The 14799-nt window shown below is 50.7% G+C and overlaps 9 protein-coding genes across 9 annotated transcripts; 4 read left to right on the top strand and 5 right to left on the bottom strand.

The window, feature by feature from the left end:
* Position 1: 1 nt before the first annotated feature.
* AUEXF2481DRAFT_47559 (uncharacterized protein) lies at positions 2 to 2844 on the bottom strand (the record flags this gene model as incomplete). The annotated part of the gene is made up of 3 exons (XM_013486644.1): positions 2 to 2507; positions 2578 to 2624; positions 2683 to 2844. The coding sequence occupies 3 exons, from the start codon at positions 2842 to 2844 to the stop codon at positions 2 to 4; spliced, it is 2715 nt and encodes a 904-aa protein (XP_013342098.1).
* Positions 2845 to 3230: 386 nt separating this feature from the next.
* Positions 3231 to 4207, top strand: AUEXF2481DRAFT_31167 (uncharacterized protein; the record flags this gene model as incomplete). Its single annotated transcript, XM_013486568.1, has 3 exons — positions 3231 to 3234; positions 3285 to 3415; positions 3467 to 4207. The coding sequence occupies 3 exons, from the start codon at positions 3231 to 3233 to the stop codon at positions 4205 to 4207; spliced, it is 876 nt and encodes a 291-aa protein (XP_013342022.1).
* A 409-nt stretch (positions 4208 to 4616) lies between these two features.
* AUEXF2481DRAFT_67424 (uncharacterized protein) lies at positions 4617 to 6502 on the bottom strand (the record flags this gene model as incomplete). Its single annotated transcript, XM_013486662.1, has 3 exons — positions 4617 to 5661; positions 5711 to 6280; positions 6336 to 6502. 3 exons carry the CDS (start codon positions 6500 to 6502, stop codon positions 4617 to 4619), a joined length of 1782 nt encoding a protein of 593 aa, XP_013342116.1.
* A 400-nt stretch (positions 6503 to 6902) lies between these two features.
* AUEXF2481DRAFT_6664 (uncharacterized protein) lies at positions 6903 to 7499 on the top strand (the record flags this gene model as incomplete). Its single annotated transcript, XM_013486514.1, has 2 exons — positions 6903 to 7163; positions 7212 to 7499. 2 exons carry the CDS (start codon positions 6903 to 6905, stop codon positions 7497 to 7499), a joined length of 549 nt encoding a protein of 182 aa, XP_013341968.1.
* A 69-nt stretch (positions 7500 to 7568) lies between these two features.
* AUEXF2481DRAFT_327558 (uncharacterized protein) lies at positions 7569 to 8392 on the bottom strand. Its single transcript, XM_013486707.1, has 3 exons — positions 7861 to 8392; positions 7740 to 7802; positions 7569 to 7685 (listed from the first exon to the last, which is right to left on the bottom strand). The coding sequence occupies exons 1-3, from the start codon at positions 8317 to 8319 to the stop codon at positions 7638 to 7640; spliced, it is 570 nt and encodes a 189-aa protein (XP_013342161.1). The 5' UTR covers positions 8320 to 8392; the 3' UTR covers positions 7569 to 7637.
* A 1-nt stretch (position 8393) lies between these two features.
* AUEXF2481DRAFT_327586 (uncharacterized protein) lies at positions 8394 to 10641 on the top strand. The gene is made up of 6 exons (XM_013486706.1): positions 8394 to 8945; positions 8998 to 9515; positions 9568 to 9779; positions 9836 to 10369; positions 10422 to 10463; positions 10515 to 10641. The coding sequence occupies exons 1-4, from the start codon at positions 8544 to 8546 to the stop codon at positions 10186 to 10188; spliced, it is 1485 nt and encodes a 494-aa protein (XP_013342160.1). The 5' UTR covers positions 8394 to 8543; the 3' UTR covers positions 10189 to 10369; positions 10422 to 10463; positions 10515 to 10641.
* Positions 10444 to 10857, top strand: AUEXF2481DRAFT_6661 (uncharacterized protein; the record flags this gene model as incomplete). Its single annotated transcript, XM_013486513.1, has 2 exons — positions 10444 to 10463; positions 10515 to 10857. The coding sequence occupies 2 exons, from the start codon at positions 10444 to 10446 to the stop codon at positions 10855 to 10857; spliced, it is 363 nt and encodes a 120-aa protein (XP_013341967.1).
* On the bottom strand, positions 10515 to 13102 carry AUEXF2481DRAFT_41826 (uncharacterized protein). Its single transcript, XM_013486617.1, has 5 exons — positions 12768 to 13102; positions 12645 to 12714; positions 12321 to 12589; positions 12071 to 12267; positions 10515 to 12019 (listed from the first exon to the last, which is right to left on the bottom strand). The coding sequence occupies exons 1-5, from the start codon at positions 12847 to 12849 to the stop codon at positions 10991 to 10993; spliced, it is 1647 nt and encodes a 548-aa protein (XP_013342071.1). The 5' UTR covers positions 12850 to 13102; the 3' UTR covers positions 10515 to 10990.
* Positions 13103 to 13483: 381 nt separating this feature from the next.
* AUEXF2481DRAFT_31161 (uncharacterized protein) lies at positions 13484 to 14771 on the bottom strand (the record flags this gene model as incomplete). Its single annotated transcript, XM_013486567.1, has 2 exons — positions 13484 to 14022; positions 14075 to 14771. 2 exons carry the CDS (start codon positions 14769 to 14771, stop codon positions 13484 to 13486), a joined length of 1236 nt encoding a protein of 411 aa, XP_013342021.1.
* Positions 14772 to 14799: the final 28 nt, after the last annotated feature.

Raw genomic sequence — 14799 nt, 5'->3', positions numbered from 1 at the left:
ATCAACAAGTACCAGGCTCAAGAACCGCAAGCCTCAACCCCTCCATAAGCTCCAGCAAATTCTCCACCAGGGGCGGCGCCGACCTCGGTGGCCGACCATTCATCCTGAAGATATCCATAAGCACACTCATTACAGCCGCGGGCTCTGATAACAACACATGCGTGCCGCTAGGGTCACCGACAGCCTTTTTGATAGCAGCTTGTCCTTTGTTCAGGCTGATGAATCTTTGCGCGCCGTTGCTATCTGTTTCGTCTAGCATGGCGACGCTTTCACCTCGTCGTGCTGAGATATTGCCGATGGAGTCGAGGGCTGATTCGGTGAGTGCGGCGTTTGAGATCACACCGTATGACCATAGGGCCAGGCCTGCCTGGTAGAGTACGATGGCGTGGAAGTCTCGCAGACAGCCGGTGGGTATCTTTCTGGCCGCCGCTACAATTTGAGCAGCGTGATAGACACCTTGACGAGCACTGGAAGACTTGGCCCATTCTTGCAGTAGAGGAAACACTCTTCTTGCTTCTGAGTGACCTTCTGCTCCTGCGAAAAGATGCATTTCCTCGAGCGAGATATGCAGGTGCATGAGCAGCAGCTCTAGGGAAAGAGTCATGGCGACATTGGTATGCGAGCTCATCTTGACACAGTCGAGAAGTCTTGTGAGCTCTGTAAGTCTTGATGATAGCAACAGATTTGAGTTGCTCCATGAGCTTGCTTGACCTCTGCTGATGGAGCACATTTGTCGATATTCCCAGATCAGACGCCAAGCGGCACTGAGCAGTGCTTGACTCGCAGTGGTCTCATCGAACATGTCGTGTCCCTCGCCAAGAAGCTCAACATCTTGTAGCAAGTCAGTAAGAGATGGTTCTCTTTGCTTGTGTTGATCCAGAGACATGTATGTCTGCTTCCACTTCTCGGCTGTCGCGGCGATCCACAGACTCTCAGCTTCTGGTAGAGGTAGGCCGAGTTCCGCATACGATATCAGAGGATTTGTGAACAGCGTAATCGACTGACGGGTGTCGTACTCTAATAGGTAGAAGACCAGCCTCTTTCGCATCTCTTGTTTGGCCCACGCATGCCACTTGTCTTCAAGAGCTTTGCCTGTATCCGTCGAGTATGGGATAATGGCCTCATAGGCAGATCTCCGAAACCAGCCTCTGCGGCGGCACATGGTTAGATATGGCTGGAGGAAGCTCTCCGCGATTTCCATCTTGCGAGAGTTTCCGCTCCAGAGACCGGAGCTCAGGCCAATGCCGAGCGACGTCACGCACTCAACATCGCCAATGAGTGTGTTGTCTCTTTCGATGTTGTTAGGTACCCCGACGCGGACTACTTCCATCAACGCAAATCCCATCTTCCTCAAGCTGATATCTGGAGCAAGAGTTGCACCACCAACAACCATCGCTGCAATCAGTTCTGGTCTCGCATTGTTTGGTCGAAATGTTGGCAGATGAATCATTCGATTCGATATGGCGGTTTTCGATGAAAGAAAGTATTGCAACAAACTGTCCAGAAGCTCGAGCGATGGGAATGACAGCATCGTCTTTTGAAGTGTATCTGCATTGGCGGAAGACATGAACAGGGCCATGATACGATCTCGCATGTTGTATGAAAGCATCTCGGACGTCACTCTTCTCTGGACTGGTAATCGCTTGCTGGTATCGCCGTTCGGCATTGATATGTTTTGTTGATCGTTCATGCCACGATCTTGTGTAACAGGACGGAAGCGCCATGTCGAGGACTTTTGTAACGACTCGACTCCCAGAGCTGAGGGCGGGTCGCTCGTGGATCCAGGTATTGATCGTGCTGTCTCCGGGGTTTCCACGAACGATGCGAAAGGTATCTCGTGGTTGTACCCGTCCAGAAATCCGAGATCTAGGTCGTTGAGTTCGAGGTCTGTATTTGTACCAAAGTCGAAGACATTCCGTGGCGTCCATGTGCCAGGTATGAGCTCTCCTGGTGCAGGTTGTCGAGGGAATGGATCTCCGCCGATGATGCTCTGTAGGAAGTCATGCAAAAAGCTCCCATCATTCTCATACGCTGGCACAGATACATGGCCAGGATTCTGTTGAGTCAGTGATGGGTCCACCATCTGGTCGTCGGCTGTCGTCATGTTGATCATGGGCTCTGTCGAGGCTTGGTACGGTCTCGGTGGCTCCATGAAGGATGAGGATAGACTCACATCATCCTGGTTCATGTCGTTCATACCCATCGGATGAGTTATTGTAGGATTCATCGATGGCATGTCAGATGGCATAACAACCGGCTCACTTGCAAAGGCCAGAAGATCTCTAGCAACAGCTTCCTTGTCTGGTGGCGGTGGCGAAGACTGATACACACAGGTCATCTGCTTTTTGTTGCATCTCGTACATGGCTTCTGTTCGTCGCAGCGAATGTGCAATTCGGCACAGGCTTCACATGCTTTACTGACGCGTCCTTGGCGATTTGGTGCTGGGGTGTTTGCTGATTGTTCTCCTCGAGCTTCATGGCCTGCTACATGGCGTTTGAGGAGATCGCTGACATGTTGTCAGCCGCTTGTTCACCATCAATGTATCACACATGCTGTGTAACATGCAGGGCACCTACGCTCTAGCAAAGCTCTTGTTGCAGGTCTGACAGAGGTAGGGCTTCTCCTATCAGGCGACACATTAACACAACCCCACATCATCAACACTCTAAGGCAAGACTGACTTTGGTATGCAGACGAACATGTCTTGCAAGATGGTCAACCCGTGAATAACTCTTTCTACAATCACCACATTGGAACAATTTGGATGACTCCTGGGGTGTCTGCTCTGAAGATTCGTCCCGAGCGTGCTTACCCAGTACTGAAGCGGGGGAAGGGTTCTCCATCGGTTCGGAATAGTCGCAACAAACAGGAGATATCATGTCAGGTAGCACCACGGCAGGAGGGTGGACAATGTGGAGATAAAACAGAGATGCCCGACTCATGGCGACCGCGTCTCCCCTCAATTTCCCCTCGGTCTTTGCAGCGCGTCGGCTGGTCTTTCGCTCCGTCTCGAAGCGAAACGTGCGGGTTAGTGGCGTTCTGGCCCCATCCTTCCTCCACTTTCTCCTCCACTTCCCGACACATTCGTCGATCGCGTGCGGAGCCCCCAATGCCGAGAGCATGTGCTACTGTATCTTCCATAGCCTATTATCGAGCTGATTTGTATTCAAACTGCTCCTTTGCTCCATTGACTGCACATTGCTGACACTCACACATCACAATCTACACAATGGGTATGTTCGTTCGTCCAGAAAGACCACTCGGGTATGGCTGACAGAAGCAGGTCTATCACCAGTTCACTTTTTTAGCCATGGCTCGACCATGATGCTCGGCGAGGAGTCCACCAGTGCTGATTACTGGAAGAAGTGTGGCGATGAAGCCTTGTCACACAATATCAAAGGCGTAATCATGATGGTAAGTATCCTCATCCTCTACAATAGATATGATGTGCTGACAGAAGCATAGGGAGCTCATTGGGATGCTAGAGGCGACAAGATCATGGTTTCGGCCAACCCAAAGCCCAACAAGAGTCCCGTAGCCTATGTTCACCCTTCAAAATATGTTGACTACGAACTTGTACCCGACCTACCCACTGCCGACAAAGTACTGGACTTGCTGCTCAAGGCTGGCTTCAACGCAGAGAAGGACGCAACTTTCGACTGGATTCACGACACATACCTGATCCTGATCAGAATGTTCCCTAACGGCTGCCCTCCCACCACAATCGTCAGCATGAACGCATACTACGATCCCCACTACCACATGAAGGTCGGATCATCATTGCGATCGCTGAGGAAGGAAGGCTACCTGATCGTCGGTACTGGAGGTGCTGTCCACAACCTCTACCGCAATGTATGGTGGCCCATGGTCAAGCACAGAGACAACTTCGCCCAGGTTGCTCCCCCAGAAAGTCCTCTCTTGGACTTCAGACAAGCCGTTGAAGATGTCATGACTCAAAACCAGGGCCCTGCTTTGAGAAGAGCCATGACACGACTCATGAAGCATCACTACTACCGCGAGGCACACGGAACAGACGATCACTTCATGGCAGCTTGTTTCTGTGCTGGTGCTGCAGGTGATTGGGAAGATATGGAAGAGCAAGGTGGTGTCTTGGGTGCAGAAACCTGGGAGCTTCAGAACATGTGCAACTCACAATTCACGATTGGTAACTGGCAAGGAAGCAGGCCTGTACGAGCTTCTGCTTGAGGAGAGACTTTCATTTGAGTACCTTTAGTTTATGATATCCTGGGATCGGCAGTTGACTGCCTTCGTTTTGACAATCGAATTCGCCTTGCATACGGACTTGCCCACCCATCCTGCAATGACTTCTTCTTGATCATGTCTTTAGAGTTGATCATTTACCCTCAACAAGCAACCATCACACCCTCCAAGCGAGCATATTGTCCGCTTAATCAAGGAAGGTCGTCTCGTTACATGGCTCGATACTTGACAGCGTCATGTTTACAATTTTCCAAATGTATGCCGAGCAAAGATCATGCATGAATGATCGTGTTCGTAATTGATATGTTCGAAAATGATGCTTGCTATTGATACGCTACGACATGGTATATCTATCTGTCTTTTACAACCGACTCTGTCCTCTACCACGCAACAGTTATGACTCCTTGGGAGGAATGATAGGGAGAGTGACATAGTTGGTGAACTTGTCGCTGAAGTGGATGAAGTTGGTACCCTTAAGCTTGGCTTCTGAGCGGTCGACGGAGTCGTTGTGACCGAAGATACCCGAGCCTTGGGTGTCACCACTGGCAACCTCGAAGATGATTTTCCCACCCTTGTCGACAACGACCTGAGTGGGCCAGACTTCAATGTCGACTGGGTATACCTCTCCAGGGATGACGGGCTGCTTATCGGTGCTGAAGTAGTCTCTGTGGGGGAGGTATGGGCGATGCTTGTAGTGTTCGGGGTTGGTCTTGCGCATGGATACGCGGAGCCATCCCTTACAAAGCGGTACGGGATCGCCGGCAGTACCTGTGTAGAAGACCTCCTTACCCTCGGGAGAGATGTGTCTGAGGGTGACGAATACATCAATGTCGGTGGGTGTGGGTCCAGTGGTGTCAGGGGTCAAGGAGACGTTGAGACGAGCTGTGATGTGTCCAGTGATCTCTGTCTCCTGTTCGAAAGCAGGAGTGGTGAATTGAATCATCTCCGGCTTGTCAAGCGTGCCCAAAGCTCTGTAACCAAGCTTTGCCTTTTCTGAGGGAGTAGATGTGGTAAGTCCCTTCTCTGGTGTGAGGTAGTAGTTTGTGTATTGTGTTCTGGCAATGGGCCATTCGTTCTCTTGTCTTCTAGGGTATGTTTGCTCTGCTTTGGAGTCGTTGAAGCCAACATCGCCCTTGCGGAGGACCATGTCTACCATGGGGACTTTGCCCTTGGTGGCCCAACCAACTCTGTCCTCGCCCTTGAGGAAGGCATCCAAAAAGCTGCGTTGGATTTCAACCTCTTCGCTGTAGTAGAAGGGAAGATCGTGACGGCCAGTGATACAGCGGAGGTACTTGAACTCGGAGCCCGCATGAGCGAAGCCTTCGATGTTGCCGCGGAGATGGAGCAGGATACCACCCCAGTTGGCGACTGAGAGGAGAGGGACCTTGATGTCACCCATGTCATATTCCTTTGAGGCGTAGTAAGGGTCGTCGCGGTAGCTATCGGAAGTCAGTAGTGGTCTAAACACTTCGCTCCAGAAGCACGCACTAGTTGTTCTGGTTATCGATGTTCTGATCCTGTCTGTTTGCAGCTCTCTCCTCTTCTGACAGATCACCTTCAATGGTGTCTGGGCCCCAGTTGTTTGCCTTACGTCCAGGCTTTCCGTATTGGTTGGTGATGATCTGGCGATTCCACCAGAATCTGATGAACTGGTTGGAGAGAATACCGCCGTGACGGCAGCGATCTCTGTAGTAGTCCGACATACCCTCCCAGGGGACAATAGCAGAAAGACCCTTAGGGTTTCTGGCAGCCACACGCCATTGAGAGCCGGCGAAGTAACTGATACCAAGAAGACCGACCTTTCCAGACGACCACTCTTGCTCCGATGCCCATTCGACTACATCGAAGAAGGCTTCTGAGGTGCCTCTTGACATAGTGTCAAGGAGACCAGGAGATTGACCCAGACCACGCTCGTCAGCACGGACTACAGCGTATCCGTTCTTGGTCCAGAATGCAGGATCAGGAGTCTCCCATGCCGAGTGTGTTGACTTGTGCTCAGGGTTGACTTCTGAGTAACTCTTTGCGTGGAAGTCGGCATACGGGATGTCCTTTCCGTAACTACTCGCTGTTAGCTCTTACTGGCCCGATTGACAGCTTCTTGAAGTTTACTTACGGTCCATATGTGATTAGGACAGGGACCTTTTCAGTTGTCTTCGGTCTGTAAACATTGACACGAACCAAGCCATCGCTTGACTTCAACTCAACGGTAGCATTCTGCTCGAACACATAGTCAAAAGACTTGTCGTCGACGGTGTGGAGGTCTTGGATCTTGTTAGGCATCTTGCAACAATGACGAGATGGATAGGAGAAAAAGAGGAAGGGTCTACGAACCTTGGCTCTGGAAGTAGGAGCTTGCCTTTTTGTTCAACAATAATCACGTCTTCATGGCAAATGCTTCGGCGCTGGGGTCTGCAGGAGTCCGAATTGCGGACGGTCGCGGGGGTCCTCCACATGTTCCGCGTCGGCATGTGGAGGAACAGCAATCCACCTTGATGTGGGTCGTGCTATACAGTGTTTGTGGGGCTACAGCGGCTATGGAGAGTCAATCATCCGAGATGAGGAGGTTCTCATGCGAGCTCTCAAGTTAGAGAACTACATTTTGACTCCTTTACTCAACTTGACGACCTTTCACAATCATTGATTCCCTTAAGCATATTCACAATCACCAAACCTCATCAAAATGGCACACAAAGGAGAGCTTCCCAAATACCAGAGACTCATCACTGGTCACAACGACGATGGCAAGGCTATTTTCGCAGAGATTGAGGAGACTGCCCCTTGGACTACGGTTCAAGGTGGTTCCGTTGGCTTCTCCCTTGGCTACACAACTTCAACCACGCCAGTTGACATGACCGACGACAAGGATATCGCAAGTTACAAGGAGCACTTGGTAACACCACCTGGTCTTGTCAACAAGCAGGGATCGGTTCTTCGTTTTGTGGTACGTACTTCTGATTATGCCTCTAATCGAGGATACTAATCAGCTCAGGATTGCCCTCCTGGCTCAACATCACCTATGCACCGCACTGTTTCGCTCGACTACGGTGTTGTTCTCTTCGGAGAGATGGAGCTGGTCCTCGACAGCGGCGAGACTAGAGTCATGAAAGTTGGAGATGTTGCAGTACAAAGAGGAACCAACCATGCATGGAGAAACACAAGCGACACCGAGTGGGCGCGTATGATGTACGTCTTGCAGCCTTCGCTTCCCATTGAGATCAACGGAAAGCCATTGGACGAGGATCTCGGTGTTATGGAGGGTGTTCCCAAGTCGTCTTGAACCCATAGAGAACCGATACAATGTGGTAATCGCAACACTCAACGCTCCAAAAAGATTTCCGTCACAGACCATCAAGGTTGATAAGCATTTACATTTAATTCTCAAGTTTCGGGACTATAGCACATAAAAAAGAACTTGCTAACGGGAAAATGTTTGATTTAACGAGAAGACGCAGCTCCAGAACACCTGCAACATCATGACCATGCAATATAATGTTTCAACTCAATGTTCTCCACCAACCTGCCAGCGGAAGTATGTGTTGTTGATCTTGCCTCCTGTAGCTCTCCAAAGTCTGTTCGTCGCCTACAGATATGTCAGTATGCCTTATCCATCTCGTAGTCGACGATTTGTGGCGCCGTACCGATGTGAGAACAATTCCGTTGAACATATTCCAAATGAAAGCTCGCTCGATGCCGTTTTGTGTAGTGTCACGGTATGAAAAGTCGAGTGAGGTGTCTACCGGGCGATAGTCGGGGACACGGCGGAAGTTGTCCTCCCAGTCTGATGGATTGTTGCTGGTACCCTCCGGCGCAGAACGAGAGTTGGGAGCTGCTGAGACGTCGGAGTCTTCACCACTGTGTTGCAAGTCGTAGTCGGCGAGCGTTCTGCCCAGCGAGTAGGTTACTCGGTTCTCGGTGAGTGTGACGGACATTTTGGTGTTGATATTGATGGCGACAGCGACTGAGTTGAGAGCAATATGGGGAGAGGCACCACAGGCAGAGGAAACAATCAGAGGTAAGTCTTCAGCCTGAGAGTCCGGATGCCGGATCTTCGAAGAGTGTTTAGGTCCGGGCAAAGTACCGGGGACCCCCGCAACCATCTCCGTAGAGGACGATCCTTCCTCCACATACCCGATGTGGAGAAAAGCTGAGCGCCCGGTATGGCGGCTGTAGCAACATGTGATTCTGCTCCGGCCTCGAGCGCCATGGTTTCACGGAACCACGGAATTAGTATAGTTGCTGCTGTTAACTTTGTAGCAAATATCCCCTGTGAATCTCACTTTCCTCCCTTCCACCACATTTTCTATATCCAAGATTCTTCAACATGTCTAACAGACCATTCGCACAGCTCCAAGCTGCCGCTATTGATGGCAGAACTAGAACTGTCTTCTATCGCCAAAGTCAACTAGAGAAGCTTCACAAGAACCTTGTGTCGAATGCATCCGAAATCGTGGACGCGATTGTTGCAGATGCTGGTCTTAGCCGAACAGAAGCACAGATCGAATTCTCGCTTGCTCTTACGGCAGTGAGAGAGCGCTTTGCGGAGCTTGAGCCAAAGAAGGAGCTTGAGAGCGAATATGCTGTTGCACGTGGTGAGGATGCGGGTAGCCTACGTCTTGGATACGGCATTGTATACATCAAGGCTTCAGCCGACCACACTCCTTTCTATTCGGCAATCGCACCCTTGAGCGCAGCTGTTGCTGCAGGAAACTGCGTGGTTCTCCAGGTATGCATATCCGTACACTGCTACGAGATACAGTGGCTGACAAGGACCATAGATCGAGAACAGCCTTCGCAGTCTTCCAACCATTCTGCGCAACACTCTCAAGTCTGCACTTGACAACGACACATTCGACATTGCACAGCAACCTGTACAAGACGCATCCTTCCTGGGTGGCTGTCTGCAAGTAGTACAAGATGGATCCATCGATGGGCCCGCTGCACAGAACCAGCTCGTCTCAAAAGCAAGCTCAATCACAGCAGCGATTGTTGACAGGACGGCGAACTTTGATGAGACAGCAAAGGCTCTTGTAAATGCTCGCTTCTCATACAACGGCAAGTCACCATATGCTCCCGACGTCATCTTTGTCAACGAATTCTCCAAGAAGGACTTCTTGCAAGCACTCCTCAGACACTCTGTGTCATTCGACGAAGTAGTGGAGAGGGAGAAGTCGCCGACCAGAAGAAGTGGTCGTGAAAACGACATCAGAGACCTGATCTCTAGCCTACAAAAAGACGGAAGCGGTCGTGTCATCGCACAAGAATCCAACCGAGCAATCCTGGAAGTTACCAAGAGGTGAGCACCAACATCAGTATCGTAGAGAGGCAGAAGCTGACACGCGATGCAGGAGTACGAACCTACTCAAGAACAAGATCAGCGAGCCGGCTCTGCTTGTACACTCTGTCAAGAGTCTTGACGATGCCATCGACTTCATCAACAATAACGGCAACGAACTGCTGGCTGCATACCACTTTGGCGAGAATGCCCAGTGCAAATACCTCAGCCAGTTTGTCGCATCGCAAGTCTCATACGTCAACCACATCCCAGCAGAACTTCTTGGTTAGTACTTCGATCGCACTTATCTTGATGAAAACCAAGACTAATGAACATGTCAGTCGGTCCTGCGTTCCCAGTCGGTCACCCCATCACCTCGACGCGTTACCCAACCGCACTCTTCACCCGCCCGACACCCGCCTTCGTCACCAACACCACACAGTCAAAGACCGTAGAGTCAGCCCTGAACGGCGCGTCAAAATCGGAGAAGTCGACCGCAGTACAAACGCTGTACCGTCAAGCAGTCTCAGACCTACCTTCCGCACACAAGCGACCAAAGCAAACACGCGCAGGTTTCGGCTTCTTCGAGCAATCCATGCTGCTGAACCTCGGCTTCGTCTTGCTGTCCACCGGTGCCACAATCGCCGCGACTGTTATCCTTGGAAAGCGTGCAAGAGCTTACTATTCTCATTAGAATAATTCTTGGTTGTTTTCGTTGTTGGGAAGGTCCGATGGTGTCAAATGGCGTGTGTCCCAATACGCAATTCCCAAGTCTTTTGCAAGCGAGATGTTTGTCTGGTTTCTTTCTACCATCAATGTGCTTTTGACCAGCCACCTGTTTTTCTTATCAATAAAAACAATTCATCGCCTCATATGTATGCGCACCCTCATTAGTGACATTGACCAAGTTAATTAACCATACTGCAGAGCATCACAACACAAGATCAATATGCCGCTCATCGAGAAATCGTGCGTCAAACTTTGTGAAAGTACATAACAATTTCACTAAAATATCACCAGATACCCCGCCATCATGAGCGCAATCAAGGGCTCATCACTCCCAAAAACCTCCTTCCTGGTCTTTTACTCATCAATCGTCGACGGCAAGATGTGGTGTCCTGATTGCGTCGATGTCGAACCTTCAGTCCGCGAAGCCTTCGACGGTGCTGAGAAGCCCGAAGCCATGCTCTTTTACGTGGGCAAGAAGGAAGAATGGCGTACCCCCGAAAATGTCGCTCGTGTTGACTGGAACGTCCGTGGTATTCCGACAGTCATAAAGTTGGAAGAGGGAAAGGAGACTGCTCGTGTGACTGAGACTGAAATCTTGGACAAGGGCAAGTGGCAGGCTTTTCTCAAGAACTAAAAACACTACATTCAAGACTATGAGAGGAGACGTCAAATTGGGGAAAGAAGAATGATCGAATTGTGGGGTTGCATAAAACACGTTGCTATATCGTAAAAAGATCATTGAAAGATCGACGCGGCTGCTAAATCAGTTACTCGGCCTTTGCGTATCCCTTCATCACAAGCTTGGCTGTGGCAACTCTCATTCTCTTGCCGTAGAGCCAGACAGGAACAGCGGTGAGACCAAAGATTCCCATGAGTAGAGCAAAGATGCCGAAAGGCATGGCGGGACCTGCGCTCTCGACCCATGTGCCGACAAAGAATGTCCAGGCGAAACTGATGATGGCACGGAAGGTGACAACCATGAGGAAGCAGTCGGCACTCCATCCACCGTAACTCTCGATGATGTAGTTGAAGCCGATGGAAGGAACTTGCATCAGACCGAAGGCGACCATGCCGTTACCGAATTCGAGGCCAATCCAGGCCAATGGCGTTGCTGCCTTTGCAGAGAAACCGAAGCAAATAGAGCCGGCAGTAGCGATGGCGAGTGCAGGGAACATAAGGGGAAGACGATTCTCAGGCTCGCTGAATCCGTGACGCTCACGCCTAGCCTGGCGCTTGACGATGTAATCTGCGGTGAAGTAGGTGTAGATTGCGCCGAGAGCGGTACCGATCAAACCACCAACGTTGATCAGACCAACCGAACCGCCCCACAGGTATGGAGGTGCGGCAAGGATCTGAGGTGCAACGGTCGAGAGGGTGACGATCAAGCCGACAAGACCGGCGTAGTGGAGCATGACCATCCAAGTACCAGGGAAGAGCAGCGTGGTGTAAGGTGTGATGCAACGCTTCCAGAAGCCAGGTCTGTACATGCCAATCTTGAGGCTTCTGGCGAAGGTGTATTCAGGGAAGACAGCAGAGCTGACAGTCTCGACTCTGGCCATCTCAGCCTTCTCGCCGACAGGTGAGTCGTTGTCATAACCCTCGGGACGGACAACAGCCATGGCTGCTTCACGATCGAAGAGAGTCTCGGGAACGAAGAAGAAAGTCAGGACGAAGATGATGCCAGAGAGGATAGCCGAGATGTACATGGTCCATCTCCATCCCATGTCGTGTGTGATGTAACCACCAATGAGACCGCCTACCAGAGAACCAGAGGCAAGGAAGATAGTGTAGATGGCCTTTCATGAGTTAGTTTGTGATGTCTTGCATCGATGACTCGATAGACTCACCATAGCGCGACCTCTCTGGTGAGTAAAGAAGATCTGACCAACAACATCGGGAGCAAGCGTATCGGCTGCACCACCACCACATCCCTGGAAGAGTCTAGCAACAAGCAGACTGTTGAATGACTTGGCCTCACCGGCCCAGACTGAGGTTGCACAGAGGAGAGCCAAGCAGACAAGGATTACAGGACGACGACCAAAGGCTGATAAAGGTTTTAGTTCAAGTGTCGTGCGAATGGCTCTTGGGAGTACTTACTGTTTCCTAGAGGCACCCACCAGATGTTTGAGGCACCCAGAAAGAGGTTGTTGACAGCGATAAGGTGGGTCAGCTTGCTGAACGGCAGAATGCCAGTAGGAGGTCCACGCTCGTGCATTTGCATGAAAGCGGTAATCAGAGTCGGCAAGGCACTACTGATGATCGAACTCGAGACATTGGTAACGAAGGCGTATATACTCATCAACAGCAGAATCGTGATCTTGCGTGTGTTGGAGAAATTCAGAGGATCCGCGGGATCCGGTGATGGCCTAGATAGGTTGTCAGGAGGTGAGGTCGATGATCATCGTGGTAGATAAAACATACTCTGGGTTCAAGTGGATGTGGGTTTCTTCGACCTCATGGTGCCCTGTATTTGTTCGTACGAGTTCTCTGTCTGTTGATGCTGGTCAGAGATGTTGGTGATTTCGTGGTTAGGCCGCCACTCACCCATCAACGTGACAGTGCCAGGAGGCGCCATCTCGTTGAGCTCCTGCTTATCAAGCGAGAAGGCATGTCTGAACGAAGTCATAATGGATAATGTGCCTGAATTGGCAATTGCGTTGTAGAAAGGATGTCGCTAGGAAGGGAAGGACGTATCGAAATGAAGATATCTGCGACGGAGAAGGAGCGTGGTTTATGAGTCTTGAGATGCTCGCGGACGTTGTCCAATCAGAGTTTGCACGCTCTTGCCATCGGCAGTACGTTTCGTGCCCACTACAGAAACAGTGGGCGAACTAGGGCACAAATGGGCTCGCGCTCCTTTCCTCTCCACGTCTTCGAGGCCTCCCCCACAATTGATTTGGGGTGTCTAGCGAGGCTAGGATATTAACTGACTGCTCATTGGCCACTAGTCCTAGCCCCAGACTCAACATGTGCAGCTGGACCTTTTTAGAGTTTACCCCAGGCGTGGGCGTTCCACCGTCTTGGTGCCGCGTGGAGAGGAAGTGTGGAGAAGAATCGTGAGAATTGGAGAATCCGAAGGTGGAATGGCTCGTAAAGCGACAAAGATTGAGGGCTTCGTTAATCATGCCCTAAGTCACCGGAAGATCAAGTGCCGGGATACATGAATAGAGTTCATTAATAGTTCTACGAACATGACCAACAACGTGGGGGAATGCCGATGGATGCAGTGACAGGTGCTTTTAGTGCTTCCCGATCTCGCTCTACTCACTACTCCATGTCTCTATGGACAAAGCTGGTAACAACTCTGCGCGACATTCGCCAAATCCGACGCCTTCGCTGCACTTTCCTGTGAACTGTACAACGACGCCGTCCGCAAGATAACCGCGTTGAACAGCTGGTGGTGGGAGATTGTGTTCAAGCATACATCCACGTCCCTCGTCCGAGTCCTCAGAAACAGTGCCGCATGCAAGAAGATCTCCAGCTTGGAATCCACAACCTGCGCTAGCTTGATGTGCCAGAAGCTGTTCGAAAGACCATGCTAGAACCTTGCTGTTTGCGACGCAAGCACGAGTCACATCGTTGTCTGTAGATTGAACAAAGACAGATAGGTCGATTGACAAGCCCCGATCGTCCTTCTCCACAGCGATGTGGGGAGGCAAAGTATGTTTCCAGCCTGGCCCGTTGACACGGAACGGCTCCAAAGCGTCGTAAGTGATAATCCAGGGTGACAGTGTTGTGCCCGAATTTTTGGAGTTCAAGGGGCCGAGCGGGATCATCTCCAATATTTGTATGTCGCGAGCTGTTCAAGGGTCAGCTTGTGTTGCGCTTCATCAGTCTGGAAATATACTTACCACTCCAGTCATTCAACATCACAAAGCCAAAGATGTGCTCTCCGGCATTGTTTGCCGTGACAGTCTGGCCGTATGGAAGGGGTTTGCCAATTACAGCGGACAGCTCCATTTCATAGTCCATTCGACGACTAGGCCCGTAAATGATCTTTTTGTTCTCACCCCTCATGGCAGCCATGTTGTCTTCCCAGAACTGGCCAATTGGTCGTCGGACAGGTGTACCAGAAATCTTAATGCTCGAGCATCTACCAGCATAGCCTGGAGGAATAAAGCCCCAAGACGGAGGAAGACCTTTTCTTCCCATGGCAGCAAGGCCAGCATTGAGATTGTGAGACTCAGAACACGAGAAGTCCGTGAAGTCTGCTACCGACACTGGAAGGTGCATTTGACATTTTGAGACATCTTCCATGCTACTCTCGGGAAGCTTACTATCTTCGATGAGTTGTTGAACCGCAGAGCGAACAGTTCTATGAGCAGATCTACCCAGAGCTGCAAATGCATTCAATGTTGACTGCGAGAAGATGCCATCAGGCAGACTTTGTAGATCAGAGGTGGCTTGTACTAGGTCCGCAAGGAAGATGACATTGTTCTCGAAACGTGTGACTGCTTGTGGAGAAGTGTGTTTGTCCGAGGATGCGATTCCAAAGGGGATGTTCTCGACGCCAAAGTGGCTACCAAAGTCGGATTGAAGGGACGTCATTGTGTATCCTTGTAAATGGTGTATTGAA

The sequence above is a fragment of the Aureobasidium subglaciale genome (assembly GCF_000721755.1).
Source record: "Aureobasidium subglaciale EXF-2481 unplaced genomic scaffold scaffold_16, whole genome shotgun sequence".
Classification (NCBI taxonomy): domain Eukaryota; kingdom Fungi; phylum Ascomycota; class Dothideomycetes; order Dothideales; family Saccotheciaceae; genus Aureobasidium; species Aureobasidium subglaciale.
The sequence above is the reverse complement of the archived record's forward strand: the minus strand, read 5'-3'. Positions and strand labels throughout refer to the sequence as shown.

Bases quoted from the DNA above. Each gene is read 5' to 3' on its own strand.
- AUEXF2481DRAFT_327558 (XM_013486707.1), bottom strand. From the start codon at position 8,319: ATGGTTGCGGGGGTCCCCGGTACTTTGCCCGGACCTAAACACTCTTCG. The intron at 7,803-7,860 runs GTACGGCGCCAC...ACATATCTGTAG, and splicing joins ACGGAATTGTTCTCACATCG to GCGACGAACAGACTTTGGAG. The intron at 7,686-7,739 runs GTTGGTGGAGAA...ATGATGTTGCAG, and splicing joins ACACATACTTCCGCTGGCAG to GTGTTCTGGAGCTGCGTCTT.
- AUEXF2481DRAFT_327586 (XM_013486706.1), top strand. From the start codon at position 8,544: ATGTCTAACAGACCATTCGCACAGCTCCAAGCTGCCGCTATTGATGGC. The intron at 9,516-9,567 runs GTGAGCACCAAC...CACGCGATGCAG, and splicing joins ATCCTGGAAGTTACCAAGAG to GAGTACGAACCTACTCAAGA. The intron at 9,780-9,835 runs GTTAGTACTTCG...TGAACATGTCAG, and splicing joins CATCCCAGCAGAACTTCTTG to TCGGTCCTGCGTTCCCAGTC.
- AUEXF2481DRAFT_41826 (XM_013486617.1), bottom strand. From the start codon at position 12,849: ATGACTTCGTTCAGACATGCCTTCTCGCTTGATAAGCAGGAGCTCAAC. The intron at 12,715-12,767 runs GTGAGTGGCGGC...CAGCATCAACAG, and splicing joins TGGCACTGTCACGTTGATGG to ACAGAGAACTCGTACGAACA. The intron at 12,268-12,320 runs GTAAGTACTCCC...AACCTTTATCAG, and splicing joins GTGGGTGCCTCTAGGAAACA to CCTTTGGTCGTCGTCCTGTA.